Raw genomic sequence first — 18,136 nt, 5'->3', positions numbered from 1 at the left:
TTGATTGATGTTTACATAACCTACCTAAAGTCTAACAACAGATCCAATCACACAGAACCATCTATGGATCCATCATTAGGCCATCGATAAATCATTTAAACATCAATTGATTGCACAAGCATCGATTGCTCATACTGTGCCTTCAGTGAATCTGTTATCAACATAGCCATAGGTAAATTCTGAAATCATCATCGATTGTACTATACCATCAATGGATCCATCATTAGTGTGGCCATCAGTAGATCGCGCTGCTCCATCAATGGATCCGTCTTCCAGACTTCATATTATTGTAATGATAGGAAATAATGAAAGAGTTCCATTATTTACTCCCAGTATGATAACAATTTGTTACTTTGAATACATTATGTAATGATGATTTGATACTTAAAATGTTTTTATAAAGTATGTTTTGTCACAAAGAAGTTATGACTAAATCTGAATTGGACTACTTTTCATCATTTGTGTATTAATAATAATAAAAAAGGAAACATAACCAGAACATGTTCAATACTTTCGAGGTGAAGAATTTATTAAAGCACAATTGTAGTGATCGTACACTTCAATTTGCTATGCTGTTTCTCAATGTGCATGCCAATGATGGATCCATTGATGGTGCAGAGCGATCAATTGATGATGCTTGCACAGTCTGCCAGTGGCTATGCAAACAACGGGTTGATTGATGGTGCAGAGTGATCAATTGATGATGCTTGCAGTCTACCAGTGGCTATGCAAACAACGGGTGGATTGATGGTGCAGATTGATCGATTGATGTTGCTTGCACAGTCTACCAGTGGCTATGCAAACAATGGGTTGATTGATGGTGCAGTGATCGATTGATGATGCTTGCACAGTCTACCAGTGGCTATGCAAACAATGGGTTGACTGATGGTGCAGCACAATCAATTGATGCTTGCATGATCTACCAATGGCTATGTGAACAATAGGTTGATTGATGGTGCAGAGCGATCGATTGATGCATTCGCAGTCTACCAATGGCTATGTGAACAACGGGTTGATTGATGGCACAGCACAGTCGATTAATACATGCACCATCTACTGATGGCTATGGGAACAACAGGTTAATTGGTGGTGCAGCACAATCAATTGATACTTGCACCATCTACCAATGGCTATGGGAATAACGGGTTGATTGATGGTGCAGATAGGTCGATGGCATGCGACAGTAACACCAAGGAAAAGTAGTTGAGGCATTTGCCATATATTGTTCTAAGCTCATTGTTTCCTCCCCAACTGTTTCTTTTATGCACTCATTATTGTGGATCTTAATGACATTTTCAACAAGCATTCTGAGAAAAATGCTACATGTCCCTACCATATCTCCCAGCTTCAAGGGCCAAGGTGTAAATTGCTATAATCTTGATCTTAACGGCATTATCTTGAGGCATTGTGAAAAAGTCTGGGAAACAAATTTCAAAGCCAAGAACTACAAAAAGCAGGTAAATCACCATGAAAGTCAAACTTGATCTGTAACATTAAAAAGTCAAGTTTGTTTAATTTAACGACGCCACTAGAGCACATTGATTTGTTATCTTATCTTCGGCTATTGGAAGTCAAAACATATGGTCATTCTGACACTGTTTTTTAGAGGAAACCCGCTGTCACCACATAGACTACTCTTTTACAACAGGCAGCAAGGGATCTTTAATTTGCGCTTCCCACAGGCAGGATAGCACAACCCATGGCCTTTGTTGAACCAGTTATGGATCACTGGTCGGTGCAAGTGATTTACACCTACCCATTGAGCCTTGCGGAGCACTCTCGGGGTTTGGAGTCGGTATCTGGATTACTGTAACATTAATGACAAAACTATACACAAAATTTCAGCTCATCTTATTTTGAGGCATTGCCAAAAAAAAAAATTGGAAGACAAATTTTGGATGTAACTGAAAAATTTGTAAATTCACACCGACGTCAAACTTGATCTTTAACTACATGATATAGCTACCAACCAGATTTCAGCTAAATATCTAGAGGCATGGGTGAAAAATAGTGTTGAATACTTTGTGGGACAGACGGTCAGCAGGATGAAGATGAAAGCTATTATCCCCTCCGGTTGGCCTGGTGGGGGACTAATAAAGCAGTGGTGTTAATGAAGTCTTGTATACCTCTCCGATCAGAGCCAGAAATTCATTGGCTCTCAGATTCAACGGCCCTGCTGACAGTAAGAAAACAGTGTTCAATTATTCCCTTTTTATTTGGTATTTTATGTTTTGTGGGACAACTATAGGTAGTACTAAACCAAATAACTTCCGGCTGGGTCAAAGTGCGAGGTGCACCGAACTTTTGATAGAGAAGTGAACACCACAAGTCCTGTGATTGGTTATAAATGTGGTTGGTTGTAAAAAATAATAGTTTCATCTGGGTAAAAAAAAATTGCAATTTTATTTCATCTAGTACCAATGTGTCAAGTAGCCTTGTGCTTGAAACATGTATGGGGTACCTGTAAAAAAAAGTACTCGAATTTTGTGCGAAATTAGGGTAGTCATATAGACGCTACCCGTTATCTCAGAAACGAGCAGCTTGACCCCCATTTTTTTCTGATTCACTTTAAGTGTAAGGGGTGGTAGTATTTATATCCGTGGCGTTTATGTCGGTTGATACGTTGCAGGTAGGAGTTTTAGCCACATATGTTACTATTGTCGTCTATGGGATTTGATTTGGTAGTATACACCCTGTAGAATGTTTTGTGATAACTGAACTATTCCAAATAAAAATAAAAAATAAATGTTCAGTATATTTGATGCAATGTGAAAAGAATTCTATATTATTAAAATGGCAATGTATGAACAACAGCAATCAAACTGTTATGAAAAATAACAAAACGTGAAATTTAACAAAAAGGCTGATTATCAAAAAGCTTGGCAGTATTTAACCAGAAAAATTGTCCTGTATTTTGTTCAAAAAATCCACTGCATAAAACAAAGGCTAGTGATTACAATGATATTCACAGACAACAGTTAACATGATGCCATCATGGTAGCCAAATGCCTCGTCGTCTAATTAGTGACGTGCATGAATGAATTAATGAGATTCCCACTGTCCCTCTCTACCATACAGTGAAACCATAGCCAAGGGAACAGGCTTGGCAGAATTGCCAGGGAAAGAAGACCCTGTTGAGCTTGACTTTAGTCCGACTCTGTGACGAGACATGAGAGATGTAGCAAGGGTGGGAACTTCGCAATTAGTGTTTAAATAACAACAGAACTACTGCACATTTAAAAACTAGATGATTTATTTACATAATATATTATTATTTATAACCATAGGACGATCTACCAGCAATCAACCCAAAAATACATCAGTAACAAACAAAAGCAAAGTATGTACAAATACAACCAACAAGTCATTATTAAAAGTAACCGTTACCGTCTCCATTAATGTGGGGTGGGATGGGGTAGAGTATTCCATGTTTAATTAAATTGTAGAGAATGTTTTGTAGTTGTCTTTGGAGGACTGTCAAATAAGCGTTGTAACAGCATTCAGATTTAATTCTTGCTTGCAGAATTTATGTTTGCAGTTCTTTATGTCAATACAGTAACTGTTTTGACAATGACTCAATAAAAGAATTTGGATTAAGACACAGATAAGTCGCAGTATAATAGACAAACAACTGATCAAAGGACTAAGATGCAGAATGAAAAAAAGGAATCTTAATAAATGCCAAAAAGATTGCACAAACATATACAAGTGATCCCTTATATCATAGCAAGCGCTATTCGTCAACCAACTGCAATGTAGTCTAAAGTGTATGTTATTGTCATTAACTAACTATGAGTGGCTGTGTAAATTACGTTTAACATGTCATAGCTGTCAAAAAGTATTACAAGTTTGCAGGTTTTGTACCATTTAAAGGCAAATTAAAATTTAAAACGTTTTATGTCTTGTACCACAATTAGGTTCTAAATGTGCTTATATTTGATACTTTTGTTCTAATATTTATAACCATGAGTAATAAAAAATGTGTTTAAAACAAACGGTATTGGTAGAATTGCTTTACTCAGCTGTGAAAACAAAACTATTTCATGTGGACGGACATAATTATGGACGGAGTCCTCTTCAATATTCTACCTTTTTTCTGCAGTGTAGAAGAGAAAATGAAGTAGAAACTGTCAATGCCATTGTAATGTTTCTAAAAAATGATGGATAGAATGTATTATCTCTCTAAAATTAAAATATTTAATTTCACCATGTATTATACAGGAACAATGAGGAACTAGAATAATGACATATCGCCAATCCTACAAGATAGTGGGGTTTTGAAAATCAAATGGTTTCTGTCAGTAATCTGTTCTATTTAGTGCTGTATTTGTTATTTATCACATCATATTGTATACTATTCGGACAAGCAAACCTTGTAGATTAATGTGGTGTATATGTGTTCACTTATCATTAGCAGTGGAGGTGTTTGTGTTGAAAGTTAGAAAAATAGGTAAATGTTAGCTCTAATGTTTGTTTCACTCTTTAATATTTTTAGGAAAAAACCCCAATGATTTGCAATATGTAATTTTTATGAGACTAATAACTGGGAATGTATTCCACCATGACCAATTGCTGGATCATTCATGCCAAGTGACAATACTAAATATATGTATATATGTATATGTGTGTGTGAGTACATATAAAAATATATGAATATAATATAGGAATGTTGTTAGAAAAACAAATCATTCAATCACAAGTATGCCATTGTAAGACATGTACATTGATCAAAACACCGATGAGGAGATGACTGGAAATAACAGTTCATAAACTTTCATGACAATGTTGAATTCTATAATCTATCAGCAATAATGGCTAAATGTTAAGCATATGAAGACAGATTTCAATATACTGATAGTTATCAGATTATAATTTACTGTAAGAGTGAGTACATACTGGTCAGAACACAATCTCAAGTATTAGTAACTATATACATTTCTGAAAAACGTGTAAGCATAGTTGTACACATAATTATTTATCAAAGACTTCCATGAGTGGAAAGGTAACTTGATTGTCATTTTGTAAGTAAATTTACATTTGTCTCCAGTCACAACTAGTGATCCACTTATGTCCTATATCTGATAAATCGAATTATTGGATTCTAAGGCTTTATTGTATTTCCTCAATGAGTTACATGTATCTTACTAAGTTACTACTTTTGGCTTGTTTGTAATAAATGTACATAATTAAATGTAATAGCCTATAAATGTAATGATTCACAGTTAAGAGGATGACTCCCTGCCACCAATTTTTAGTCCTAGCAATAAAAACTAGTTAAAAATAAACTGATAAAAACTGAAAAAATGTGTGTATGCCAGTTCCACTTTTCCTCGGTCCAAATATTGAAGAAGACCAAAAAAGGAAGATGTACGGTAAATCATACTATATTAGTGATCTTAAAATGTAGCAAAATCCAAATAAGTGACATATTAGCGACATAGAACTTTAGGGAGGTCTGTGTATCAGACACTAAAAAACATAAACTTCAACTTGTTGGATCGGCTGAAATAATTATTTGGATCTATTTTTATGTTATGCAGCTTAAATTTAGTAAAAACTTGCAGTAATGTGTTTGTTAACTATTGTTGTCTGCTATTCTTAGTAGTTAGTTTAAAGCATGTATAACCATTGTTGTTTGTTCAGTTAAAGGTGCAGACCCTATTTTCAACTCGTAAAAATGGACACTAACTTTAGTTAATCTACAAACCTGTAACACACTTGGATAAAGTTACAACAGAGTGAAACAAGAGTCTGTGAACTTGAATCAATAACCGCTACTTCTCCGACACGTGCTTTTTTAAAAATATGAAAAATGCATTTTGTGATATTAGAAATAACGGTAACAGGACGACCAGAAACAATTCGGTTCTACGGGAATGGATAATCTAAACAATAAAATATAAGTAATGTTTGATTTCAGTGATCATAAATGGCTCTAACAGTGTAAAATATGCTGTAGTGTTTAAAAACTAGGGTTTGTCCCTTTAATCACTGACAAAACATACATTCAGAAGTTTTTCTTTGAATGTCCCTTTATATTTAGTGTCATGAAATAGTATTTTTGATGGCCTTGCTAAATTAGCTAAAATGTTATGTTCTCTTAACATTCCCTAATTGACAGTATATGATTTGGATAAAAGTAATTCTGGGTGAATTGTCATGAGTTAGTTGTGTTAAAGTAAACATAAACTAACATAATACATTAGCAGGAGGTTACATGCACACCAAGGAATTAGTTTTATATATTTAATATTTAAAAATATATCTGATTGTGTCAAACCCAAATATGCATTTCTTTGTTCTAAAACCACCTGCTATTCTTGATATATGTAATGAATAAACCATATTATAAAAGTTTATAAAAGGAAATAGTTTGTAATATTGTTTTTCAATCTCTGCTGATGCTCTCAAAGTCGGATCCGGAATGAACTGTCAGAAAAAAGAAAAACAAAATTCAGTCAAAATTTATCAAATTAAAAATCTCTTATGGAGACGAATAAAAATTAAATGTGTAATGCTGTAATAAGCTCAAAATATATAATTATTTTCTTGAAAATTGAAGATGGATTTTAAAAAAACAATGAACAACATGCAACATATTGAAGACAACAAGATGCTTGGTATTAAAGTTTTTTGTCAAACAGAATCTGATGACAAGATGGAATATTTTGCAGTTGTTACATACTGTTTGAAAACGTGGAATACAAGTGAATGGGGCATTTTATTTATTTCTAAACAGAATATTTTTTTAATTCACACAAAAATGCCCCAAATGTATCCCACAAATAACTCTTATGTTCAAATCATCATTAGTAGTGGGAATGGGATAGAATTTTATGATTACACAAAGCAATCAATGATCAAATATTAATCAATTCATTTCTGTATGTAATATAGGTGTAACATGAACCAAGGGATTAGAAAGGAATGAACTCAGCATTGTATTCAATGATGAATCATATATTCAATTATCTGGTCAAATGGTGAAACTGATCAATGTTTGACCAAATTTGATTAATCACTAATCACATCGCTAATAATGATATTTAAAAAAATTGAAAGATTCTTGCTGAAAATTCTTCTGTGATGACTATTACCAAGATATACTCACTTGACAAAATCAGGAGCTTTTGAGATAACATGCTCAAATTCTGCAAACGACAAGGATTCATCATCATCCAGATCTGCTTCACTTAAAATCTAACAAGAACAAAATAGTAATAATTACATATTGATATCCATCAGGTACTTTTCTAGTCTGTCCCATCCTTTTGTAAAAATGTTTTTTGTAAATAATTTCACTTTGGTCTGACTTAAGAAAAAAGTAAGTGTTTTTAGAAATAAAAAAAAATTAAAATTTTTGTGTGAATTAAAAAAATATTCTGTTTAAAAATAAATAAAATTGTAATACATATATACGGTAGTAAGAAAGCGATGCTATTGATGCCATTTTGGTTTTATGGACTGGTATTGTCTTGCTTTAATGAGATAACCCTGATTATTTTCATGTTGCTTCCTCTATAGTGAAATTAATCAAATAGACAGTGTGAAGGTGTAACAGTGTAACAACATACATCATCAATGAGCAACAAGCTACACCCCACTCCCACTAACAGCATGAAGGTGTAACAGTGTAACAACATACATCATCAATGAGCAACAAGCTGCTCCCCACTCCCACTAACAGTGTGAAGGTGTAACAGTATAACAACATACATCATCAATGAGCAACCAACCTACACCCCACACCCACTAACAGTGTGAAGGTGTAACAACATACATTATCAATGAGCAACCAAGCTACATCCCACTCCCACTAACAGCATGAAGGTGTAACAACATACATCAACAATGAGCAACCAACCAAGCTACACCCACTAACAGCGTGAAGGTGTAACAGAGTAAACTACATACATTATCAATAAGCAAACCATGTAAACTATGCCCCAATTCAACTTAAGAATTTGTAATGTTCGGCCATTTTGAGATGTTTTTGCCACTGCCATTTTGGCTCACCCAAAGAAATTTTAAACCAGTAAAGTTTGCAACAAATATAAAAACAAAAACTACCCCTTCAACCAAAGACAATAACTTTTATCCGGAGGCAAAAATCTGTCATTGGTAAAGTCCCTAACCTATGGCAATTCATATCGCTTAGACAGCAATTGCCATTGGTGTCATTGTTAAGTTTGAGCCCTGCACTCCGACAAATAGCGTTAAGGTTTAACAGTGCACACATCATCATACATTATCAATGAGCTGCTGCATGTCTTCATCATCCAGTTTCTGCTGGCTGCCAGTCAGCTTCTCAACCACTTTCTTTAGGTCATTGCTCGACAGCATGTCATCACTGTCAAAATCTTCAACAAAAAGCAAAAATCAGCCTTGTTAACTTTAGGTTTTCTGATTGTACAAAACTGTTTAAATGATACACTGCTGCAACTTGTGTATATAACAGAACTAAATGTAAGGTTTGTGATAAAATACAGTTTGCAAATGAAATGTATATTATGATGTTTGATCAGTTTTATCGGCAGAGCATCGCTGCATTCGCCATTCTAACCTTCGCAAAATAAAGCCGATATCTTAAGACAGTAACCAGTTATTCTCTATATAGAATATAATTTACTTGAAATCTGTTCATGAAAAAATGAGTAAATGAACGTGTAACCACTCCCTTCGATATTTAAGTGGTGTCCTGTCAATTGCATGAGCTATTCATGCTTTGTGATTGCATTCTTGATCATGTACTCCTGTTTGACATCATTTTACTTATCTTTGAACTCTAAAACTACTGTATGGATTCTCATCACTCAGAAAAATACTTTTGGTGGTATTTGATCGTCGTCAGTGTGATGCCACGCCTCCAAGAAAATGAACTTCTTCGAACGATGGGTTTGATTGAGGTTAGAATGGCACAAATGTTGTTGTTAGTAATTTTGGTGTTAATTGGTGTTCATCAGAACACTATGCAGTGTCTGCGGAGATGTTTTTGACAGTTTATGGATACTAGGGATCTTCCGTGTTTAGGGAGTCGACACGTGACATCACATTAACAAATCGTCAATATCAAGTGGGTACACATATGAAATCATTTCAAAAGGACAAGTTTAACATCCCAATACATCCCTAAGTTAAGGCCAATCAGTGAAAGAACTGTACCAACCGATTTGGTGATCACAAAGTTTTACCATGACTGTACATCAATACATTGTTCTATTACATCCGTGAGTAGGTTTTTTTAGTTAGCAAGATGGCATTTGACACAACTGAACATGTTCGTTCGCAGACGATGGAAATAGTATAGTGTGAACAGGTCGTGGATCATGACGTGACCATCCAGTTGAGTCATGTCGTATAATGTGATCTAGCCTGTACAACCAAAATGGTCAAAATGGTCTTGGTTCACTGTTAACCAATCAGATATACAACTTCTGGTGAGATATACAAAAACTCATTAATAGATTCCTCATATCAGTAATAAACTGCCATATAAAGACTATTTTGTAATGACAACAACACAATCTGGAAGACTTGTGTTAATTGGTTTGTAATTTATAATTTTGTTTCTTATAAAAATAACTGAAAAGCTTTCTTAAATAGTGTTAGTACTCACCATAAATTCTAAATGCATATTCCACTTTGACGTTCTTGGGTGCTTGGTCACTGAATACCGACATCATGTCTAAAAAATCCTCAAAGGTCAGACCACCATCTCCAGCAGAAGAAAACACCTCACAGATTCTCTCTCGAAATGGGTTCACCTAGCAAGTTCAAGAAACTGTATTTGATTTGTTTCAGGCAAAAACAAAAAGATAATATTTGTGTAATTATCATTTTGTTACAAACTTAAAGTGTTATTTCAGTAATACCGTATTTGACCAGAAATAAGCCTAGGGGGACAAGACAACTCACTATGAGTTTAGCACGAGGTGGGCTTATTCCTAGACAAGGGACCAGGTTAGTTAAAAATAAATAAATACATAAACAATAAATAAAAATAAATAATAATTAAATGAACCAGGAAAAAAAATTGAAATAGTTTTTTAGTACCACATCTATTAATTACAGTGTTCCATTTCTTATTAATATATATATATATTTTAACAAAATGTGGACATTTAGTAATTATTAATGTTGTTGTTTGATGACAAAGTTCCCATTACAGGCCTTCACGGTTATTTGACGGACCGCAGACTAGTGGCTCAGAGATTGTTTTTCAAGGAAATATTAAAATATTCTTTGTCATTATTACTCTTACTATTTAAGAAATAGTATAGAATTTTTATGTAACCAAATGATGTATCAGTCACTACCTGTCGTTATCGTGTTATCGTGTTTACCATTTCTAGCCAGTCGAAGCTGTGAAAATAGCACAATTTTATTTGCATGGAAGCCGCCATGTTTGAACTTTACATATGAATGATTTTCAGCCTTTTGCTATATTAATTAGGTTGTAAACGGACTATTGTTCAGATAATTTAGGATATTATTTAAATATGCTAGTGTACAGTAGTTATTAGAAAAATAGTGGTTGCCTTAAATATTAGTTTGCTGTATTTATTAATTACTAATTTCCAGCATTACGACTTAGTGCTATTTTTAACTTGACATTATTTATGTTATATAGTATGCGCTATTTATAACATGACCTTTTTTACCGTATATGGAATATTCCTATTTTTATCTGACCCTTTTTGCCTAAATAAGGCGTTGGTATGGGGTATAAAAAGTGCGACATCATGACAGTTGGCATTAAGTTTATTAATGAAATCACAATTTAATTCTAAATACTAAAATGATGTGTTTTGTGTAGTTAATATATAGGCTATATATTCTGACTATTATACTGCTGTTGTTAATATTATTAATTATTTACAAGAATACATTTCTTGAGTTTAACTCTACCTGACTTTGTTCTTCTTTCATTTAATTACTTCATATTACAGGACAGTTACTGTAATAATTACTCTTTATTTATCTTGCACTTTGTGTGCCTCCCATCTACCAATTTGAGAATATACATTTCTCAAATTTATTAAATTATTTTCTGTTGACAACCTGTGTTGTGAATTAAGGCCACTGTAAGTAAACAGATTAAAGAGATATAGTATAGGGAAAAAATATAGATTAGTGTAGAGAGGTAATGTGCAGGAAGGAGATACAGATTAAAGAGATATAGTACAGGAAAGAAATACAGATTAGTGTAGAGAGGTAATGTGCAGGAAAGAGATACAGAATACAGATTAGAGAAGTAATGTACAGGAAACAGATACAGATTAAAGATATATAGTACAGGAAATAGACAAATAATACAGAATAAAGAGTACAAATATTAGGGAATGAGTTTATAAGTTACAGTGGCCACTGCTCGACATGAATCACACAACACCAGGTATATCACCACAGTCGCGTAACAACGATGTGGGGATTTTGTCACAATATATATACACACATACACACACACACACACATATATATATATATTTTTAAATAGTATTTAATTATCAAAACAATCTATGTTACAATTATTTACCACTGCTGTTTATTTACATCCAAAATTAGACTTTCAACAGCAATTAACAACAAACTGGCATTTGTGTATACATGCTTTCCCCCCCCCCCCCCCCCCCCGACACAAACTTTTTCTGATAAAGACACACATGTGTGTGTGGGTGTGGAAGGGGGAGGGGGAGGGGACTCTCATAGCTTACACTCTCCAGTTATAGTTGTCAATCTAGGTCATTGCAACTGAAAATAACGTATTTGCCTAATTAGCATTAAAAGTGGCCTTCAACAAAGGTGTAGAAATAGACATTGGTTTTAGTTCAGACTTGGGCTTGGGTAGATCAAAGAGACACTGCAGGCATGAAACTGAAAACAATATTATATATGGTTAGATTGCTAAATCTCACTGGTGGTAATAAGATGTTATTATACATTTGTGCTTAAAGGCCCAGTCACACCGGGCTTGCAACCAGGTTACGACTGAAAAATGTTGCAATCGTGGGCAAATCGTACAAAGAGCGTGCGACTGGTCGCAGAGGTCGTGGGTGATCGCCACAGCAAAATCAGTCGCAGCAAGGTCGATGGTCATGTTCAAAACTTCTGACCTGCGATTCCAAATCGTAAGAGGTTGCAGACAGGTCTTACATGGTCGTACCACCAGTCGTGGATGATTGCGGGTCCCACAGTCGCACGATTGGTCGTGCCACCTGACAATTGGTGGTGCCACCTGTGGTACTTCCTCACAATCGGTAGTGCGACCAGTCACGACCTGACCCGACTGGTTGCACGACCTTACAATTGGTGGTACCACCTGTCTTTAGCTGCCTGAAACCAGTATATATGGAGCGCTTCTGGGGATTCAGGTCACTCTCCACTACGACACCCGAAGAGGGAATATCGTTATGCCACCAGGAAGACTCGAACTTATGTCGGTCCGGCTCCAGATGGAACAGCAACAACAGCTGGGTGCTGTAGCCGCAGCTGTACTTCTCCAAAGAAGAAACCAGCGCATAGAGAGACGTCGGCGCCAGTACTAGGTGCGTCCCTGGTACTGATCCTGATGAACGATTGAGAGCCTTTTATATTTGATTGAATGACCTGCGACCGATCACACGACTGGCTGCGACTGCATGCGATCAGTCGTGTAACTGGTTGTAGGTATACACGACTGATCGTGCGAGTGGTCGCAGGTAGACACGACTGATCATGCGACTAGTCGCACGATTACCTACGACTGATCTTGCGATCAATCTTCTCCAATCGTTGGTGATCGCACGACCAAGCGTGCCACCAATCGTACGATGACCTACCACCAGTCTTAAAAGCAATCGCAGCATGTGACCGCTATGGAGATCTTCGCAAACATTGCCGATTGGTCGTATCTCTGCCAAATCGCCACCAATCGCACGATCCAGAAATTGTAACTGGGGCTTAATTGTTTGCTACAGTGTTCCTACAGGAAGTATGACCTTTTAAATAAATTGAGAAAACTTGCATTTTTGTTTTATTTACTGTGATAAGGGGATTATTTACAAATAAAGGCGTAATTTCTTAAATGTTGTCAAATAGGAGATATGGGCTTATTCAAAGACACAGGCCAATTTCCAGTCATAATACTCATATATAAATGGTAGGTGTGGAATTTTGACTGCCTGATGGTAAAAAACACTATGTTAGGCTACAGTATTCTATATGCCCTGCAGTGTACATAATTTATGAGCAATATTGTGTTCGAGAAAATATTAAATACTTACCTCAAGTTCTGGAAGTTTAAGTACAACGTCTTTTTCAAGTTTGACATTTTTGTTCTTTGACACCACATCTGGGGAAAGGGCAGAGAATCGCTTGAAAACACTAAAAGATGAAGAACAATAATTTAACATAACAGTGGAGGTTTTATTATAAGCATTTACAACTCATCATTATCTTTAAAAGAAAGGGGCTGTTTGACAAAAGTAGATGGCCTTATTTACTGAGCATAGTGATCTGTACAACTGTAAGCATGAAAAGAAGGCAGTGATAACATTAACAACAGCACTGGTCTTCGTGGTGTAGTGGTTATGTCATCAGATTTGAGGATGGTAGGCACTGGGTTTGTATCCCACCTGAGGCAATGGGGGATTTTTCATTCCATTACAGGTTCCAACCCAGAGTGATTGTATCACTAGGCTCAAAGGGGAGGTGTAAGACCACATACACCAAGTTTCAGGCTCTTCGCCATTATTGGTGTGTCTCCTGAGTGTATGATTACCCAGTAATAGAGAGTATATACTGCAGGTTCCCTTGACCCTGGGCTCAGATGATACCGAGATAGCTTAACTAATAGCAAGTGTGTCAAGTAGTCCCACACTGAAATGAAAGTAATGCGGGTTCACCATTCATGTTTGTAATGTTAAAAAAAAAAGATGTCTTTTCCCACCTACTAATGAACACTCTGTAGCTATAAGATATCAAAAACAATGTGATTGTGCTTTAGCTAATGAAACCATAGCAATCATAGCTCAACCTGTTTGATGTACACCAGGGCTTCTGAATGAATGAATGTTTAACGACACCCCAGCACGAAAAATAACCAGGCCTCTGAGAAATGAAACTTTGGGTAACTGATTTCCTTTGTTATGTACATATAAATGATGCCCCAAATTGAATGCATACACCAAAAACTGGTTATGCAAAACTAAATTTGCATGAGTGATGCACAAATGGTATTCGACAGTTTTTTAAATTTTTACATTCTGTACACTGAATATGTAGTCCCTTCCCCATCGTGGTAAAAATTATCACCATGTATCCACATTACTTGGTGACCTAAGGTTAATAATTATAAACATATCAAACATTAATTAGTCCAGGATGCCATCTTACCAATCAGTATTCAGATCAAGGTATAATGTTTTGGCAAACAAGTACAATGTAGATTTCAGGCTTATTATGTAATTTATGAACAGAAAACAATACACAGCATTTAAAATACTTACTGCAAAATTTCTTTCTTTGTCAAATATGTCAAAGTCTGCAAAAAAATAAAATAAAAATTGTTCACTATCACGTTTTAAACAGGACCCCAAAATTATTAGTAATCTGATGACATTAAGTCAGAAAATTGGTAGCCAAATTAAAGTTTTAATTAGCCAAACAGCCACACTTGACTCCCACAACTGAAAAATGGGAGTCAAGAAAATAAGTTAGGAGTCAAAATTTATTTGGATAAAAACACATTTTGAAATACTGTTTGCTCTTTTATTTTTGTCTGTCTCGTGTGTGTGTGTGTGTGTGTGTGTGTGTGTGTGTGTGTGTGTGTGTGTGTGTGCTCGTGCACGCATGCATGCATGCATGTCCCCCCAATTCTGGATCCTGAAGCAACATATTTCAGTCATAAAATATACCTAACCCTACTATTATAAAGTGATTTTTTTTTTAAACAGCATTCATTTATTTTCTGGTCAAAATTCAGTTACACAGAAGTAGGGCTTGCAATTTTTTAAATTGGCCTTTTGGCAAATTAACAATGAAATATATTTAAATTCAATTTTAATTTGCATTTGGCAATTAGTTGAACAACAGCTCAAAACCTGCACTGTCAAAATATAAATCTTGTGAACTTATAAAACTGTACCAAAATAAAATGAGAAATAAGACAAATGAAATTATTTTTGTTGGGCAGATTAACAATAGAATAATCAAGTATAGTTTTGTTGGACAATGCAATGAAGTATAAATTTACAATATCATTCATTGCATAGCAGACAGCATTATTGACTATGGATGAGGGTTGGTGTTAGGGTTGGCACGATTTGATTTTCTTATTTTTGATTTCATTTTCGATATTTGGTTCACGTTTCGATTTATTCACGATACTTTCCACAAATAGTACAAGTATGCCAGTTAAAACTGTAAGCTAATGTGACAAGCACCAAGTGTTAATTCATCTTCCTCTATTTTAAATCAATTTCTATGAGTCATATGGACCATTTTAAATCAATTTCTATGAGTCATATGGACCTCATATTGGTAATTTTAAAGGAAGGGACAATTAAGGCATTTAGCCTGGTATGCATAATCAACGATATATAATGCACATTATTGCTTAATATCAACAAGTATAATCGTATAGTTAATTAATAAAACGGTTAAATGTGATGGCTATTACATATAACGGGCACAGCATTTTTGTACCATCCCAGTAAATATGCCTTCTGGCGAGCTGGTGGTTACGTAATACCTAACGTGTCACATCAAGAATTAGTCTTCGAACTGAAGAAACAAAACATACCTGATTTTTGTGGATGCATCGCAATGTTCTGTAATAATATCCATCCCAGTAAGCCAGCAACAAGTATATATTATTTTTCAATACAAAATAAACCACCACTGTCAAAGTGTTGAAATAACTGTATTATGTTTTGTACATAAATTAACCCACATACTGAAATAATAATTGGGAGTGTTTTCTTGGTTAATTGGTCTTTTCTTTCCGTGGCCTGTACCTGTGGTTCCTGATTGGCAGGTGTATATTTAGACGATCCCCAGACACTGTGTCTAGACACTAAAAAGACGTGCCTCTTTTATTAACCTGGCGAGATATCTCGCCCGACGTCACGCCAGTCGATATACTGTACACTGTATACAGTGCATTCCCCAATTCATATTTCCCACCGTTTTGCACACGACACTCACCGGAAACGGAAATATAATTAAAGAAAAAAGATTTTTTTTCAAAATGGTGGTTTTTGTTTTGTTTTTTTCAATTGAAAATACCTTGAAATTTTTAGTTCATAAAGTGGTTTTCGGCAAGTATTTTCGCTTGACAACAATGGCGGCACGTCGCGGTCATTTTCAGGGATCGATAGCTGATTGTGACAGCTAATTTGATAATAAATTTGATAGTTTTACCAACAACGAAAATTACCAAATATTTCAATATGAATCTTAGTTCGGGTTTAAAAAAAAATTCTGGTCAGAAAACCACTGTTATCGGGAATAATGGACATAAATACTGGACAGTTGGCCACAAATGCCCGTAAGTAAACGCAACTTTTTCGATTTTTTGCCTAATTCTAATCACCATTAGCCGATCTAAAATAATAAAAATTACTAAAAAGGACACGAAAATAATACTTACCGATTCATATATGAACTTTATTTCATGTATTTATAAAAGATTTAAGTGAATATATGTGAGTAAAAATTATAAACTTGTACCCACTCAACGTGGTTTTTGTTAAAAATTAATCCAGTAGTCTAAAGGTTAAGATCACAGGGTACTGTGTGATAACCGTGCGGACACCCCTCAAATCGTAATGAACATTATCAACCGTCCTGCTTTATTACTGTAAGTAATTCTGTAAAACCCTTGATTAAATAGACTTTCCCATCCAAAATAAAAAAAACTGACCAATTACGTAATCCTAAAGAAAAGAAAATTATCACTTGGGTAACGTTAGTGGTCGTTTTTGCTCCAACGTACCCTACCAATAGACCTAATAATATGCTCCTTTTTTTTTTGATTTTTTAAAAGAGAAAAATACTATAACTCTATTTCGTTCTATTGATGCAAATTGAAATATATTTAGTTAAATAGTTTATTATACTATCAAGTCATTTATGTTGTTTTACAAGTCAGGTTGATGAAAGCGAAGCGCCTTGTCGTAAATTAGTGCGTTTGCTTACACTGTGCATAAAGGAGTTGAACGGAGCTGACGTCACTTCGACCCAAGCTATACCACTGGACGTCACAAAAACAAAACAAAATGTCTGCCCCGAGTTAGCAGGAATAATCATGTTTTTTTATTAACTCTAAAATTATGCGTTTTTCATTTGTTAAAGTGTCAGTATGTGTTGGTGGTCCGGGTATGCATCTTTCCAACACATAAGGCTCTTGTTCGAGTTGACTGTCCCTTTAAGGAATAAACAAAAACCACTTAATAAAATTAATAGTTTTAGGAGTTTGTAAAGTTTTGTATTTAGATACTTACTTAGTAACTTACTTGTCTGAAATGTATTGTTTATAAAAATGTTCTAGAACTGTGAAGAAAAACCTCACAAATTAATGACAAGCAGACAACAATAAATCAGATGTTAATTGCTCAAACCGTGCATGAGAAAACAAAATGAACAGAGTTGGAAGTATAACGCAGTTAGGGACGTTGAGTCGGTTGACGATACTTGTCTGAATTTTATTGTTGATGAAAATGTCATAGAACTATAAGAAAAACCTCACAAATGAATGACACGAAAAGAAAAACAAATCGGATGATGATTGCGCGATCCGTGCACGAGGGAACGAACTGTCTACTGAATGGAGATGGAAGCATAACGTAGTTAGGAACAACCTGAAAAATAAAATCGTAAACAAATCCTTTACTGTATAGTATTCATATATTTTTATATTTTACTTGGTAGTCTTCAAGTTCTTGTTCCGTAAAAGCACTCTGTGAACTTCCCATTTTAAAAAAAATATTGTTGAATATTGCTCAATGTTGGTGACACTTCTACCCAAACAGAAACCCAAAACATCACCCGTTATGACGTTTGTGAGATAATATAAAAACATAATTGCATTTGGCAATTTAGGATTTATGCACACCACTTCTTATTAAAAATTTGTTTAAGAAAAAGCATGTTCAAT

The 18,136-nt window shown here is 34.9% G+C and overlaps 1 protein-coding gene across 1 annotated transcript; it reads right to left on the bottom strand.

Annotated features, from left to right (window-relative positions):
- Window positions 1-5,864: 5,864 nt before the first annotated feature.
- LOC121376355 (calcium and integrin-binding protein 1-like) lies at window positions 5,865-18,037 on the bottom strand. The gene is made up of 7 exons (XM_041504203.1): window positions 17,904-18,037; window positions 14,487-14,521; window positions 13,263-13,362; window positions 9,617-9,764; window positions 8,248-8,360; window positions 7,112-7,200; window positions 5,865-6,429 (listed from the first exon to the last, which is right to left on the bottom strand). The coding sequence occupies exons 1-7, from the start codon at window positions 17,952-17,954 to the stop codon at window positions 6,408-6,410; spliced, it is 558 nt and encodes a 185-aa protein (XP_041360137.1). The 5' UTR covers window positions 17,955-18,037; the 3' UTR covers window positions 5,865-6,407.
- Between the last annotated feature and the right edge of the window lie 99 nt (window positions 18,038-18,136).

Source organism: Gigantopelta aegis, chromosome 6, assembly GCF_016097555.1.
Source record: "Gigantopelta aegis isolate Gae_Host chromosome 6, Gae_host_genome, whole genome shotgun sequence".
Lineage (NCBI taxonomy): Eukaryota > Metazoa > Mollusca > Gastropoda > Neomphalida > Peltospiridae > Gigantopelta > Gigantopelta aegis.
This window is presented reverse-complemented; position numbering and strand designations above follow the sequence as displayed.